This window comes from Capsicum annuum, unplaced genomic scaffold, assembly GCF_002878395.1.
Source record: "Capsicum annuum cultivar UCD-10X-F1 unplaced genomic scaffold, UCD10Xv1.1 ctg4205, whole genome shotgun sequence".
Classification (NCBI taxonomy): Eukaryota; Viridiplantae; Streptophyta; class Magnoliopsida; order Solanales; family Solanaceae; genus Capsicum; species Capsicum annuum.
Window position 1 is genome coordinate 46,257 of NW_025849427.1, and position 1,547 is coordinate 47,803.

Here is a 1,547-nt window from a genome sequence, read left to right on the forward strand (position 1 = left end):
AAAAAAAAAAACATATTCAAGAAAACAATCTATGTTGGGGCTATTCTTATGACCAATAACAAGTGAAAGGGCCGATGTCTATGTATTTATAGAGAAGTTCATCGATCACGTGTCAATAGTAAATGAAACTTACTTATCATGTCGAGTTGAAATCAAACAAACATAATGTTAGGTACTACATGATTCACTTGGGAGCGATGATTAAGCCTGAGATCAATTTTTACCACCATAAATCACTACCACATTCTCTCGGTGATTAGAGTAAATTAGAAATATATAATCCTTTTTGTTTTTACATATTCAAGGAAACAAATTATGCTAAGGCTATTCTTATGATCAATAACTAATGAAGGGCCGGTGTCTATATTTTTATAGAGAAGTGCATCGATCGTGTGTCAATAGTAAATGAATCTTACTTATCATAACGAGTTGAAATCAAACAAAAATAATGTTAGGTACTACATAATTCACTTGATGGTGATGATTAAGCATGAGACCAATTTTCACCACCACTAATCACTACCACATTCTCTCAGTGACTAGAGTAAATTAGTAACATATAATCTTTTTTTTTTTTTTACATATTTAAGGAAACAAGTTATGCTAGGGCTATTCTTATGACTACTAACTAGTGAAAGGGCCGGTGCTATGTATTTATAGAGAAGTTCATCAATCACGTGTCAATAGTTAATGAATCTTATTTATTTCCTGTGATCAAAGTAAGACCGTTATTATCCCGCTTATATTCCTTTAATAAGCTTATTCCTTATATTTTATACACAACTCGATCAGGTCAATAGACCGTTATAGTTTATACACAAGTCCGAATTTCAACTTAATTCCATCGGTCCCTAGTCAAATCTGCGGTCTAGGTTTAAAATGTAGAACTTCTTAATACAAAACACATTACATATATTATATTCAACACAAGTTCAGATTAATCAGACAGACAAAAATAAGATGATAGAAAGAATATTTTGAGATTTACCAAAGTATAAAAAGTGGTAAGATCTGTCCCTCCAATCTCAACTCTAGGTTGATTTGTAATTTGAGAAGGCCTCAAATTAGTACCATTGATAACTTCCCTATTTTGATAAACAACACTTAGGCTAATTGACCTTGTGAATGGATCCAACACATCACTTATCACTCCACCAAGTTCTAAAGAATCTCTACCTCTTGTTGACATGAAGATAAATAGAAAAACAAAGAACTATATAGTATATATACGTTATTATTAATTAAACTTCACAATTCACAATGTTCACTAGTGAACTACCTAGCTATGGCTATTTGTACTAGAATTTTTGGTACTTCATATTGAGTTATTGGGTATTTATTCCTTTTACCTTTTTTTTTTTTTTTGTGATATCCATGTCCTAAGAATCTAGGTGGGGTAGGGGGTTAACCATGAAAATTATATGAGTACTTGAAAAAATAGTTTTTTGTTTTTAATGAAAAATAATATTTTAAAATAGGAGGTGTATTTGGCTATTAATATAAATTTAAATTTTTTATTTTGAATTTTTATGAGTAATTTGAAGTGA

The 1,547-nt window shown here is 30.3% G+C and overlaps 1 protein-coding gene across 1 annotated transcript in view; it reads right to left on the reverse strand.

Annotated features, from left to right (window-relative positions):
- LOC107849488 (protein FLOWERING LOCUS T-like) overlaps window positions 1-1,290 on the reverse strand; it is a gene marked incomplete at its 3' end in the record, with an annotated part of 45,235 nt that extends 43,945 nt beyond the window's left edge. Inside the window, 1 exon segment of the mRNA XM_047403443.1 lies at window positions 989-1,290. Within this exon segment, the coding sequence (XP_047259399.1) occupies window positions 989-1,189 (201 nt within the window).
- Between the last annotated feature and the right edge of the window lie 257 nt (window positions 1,291-1,547).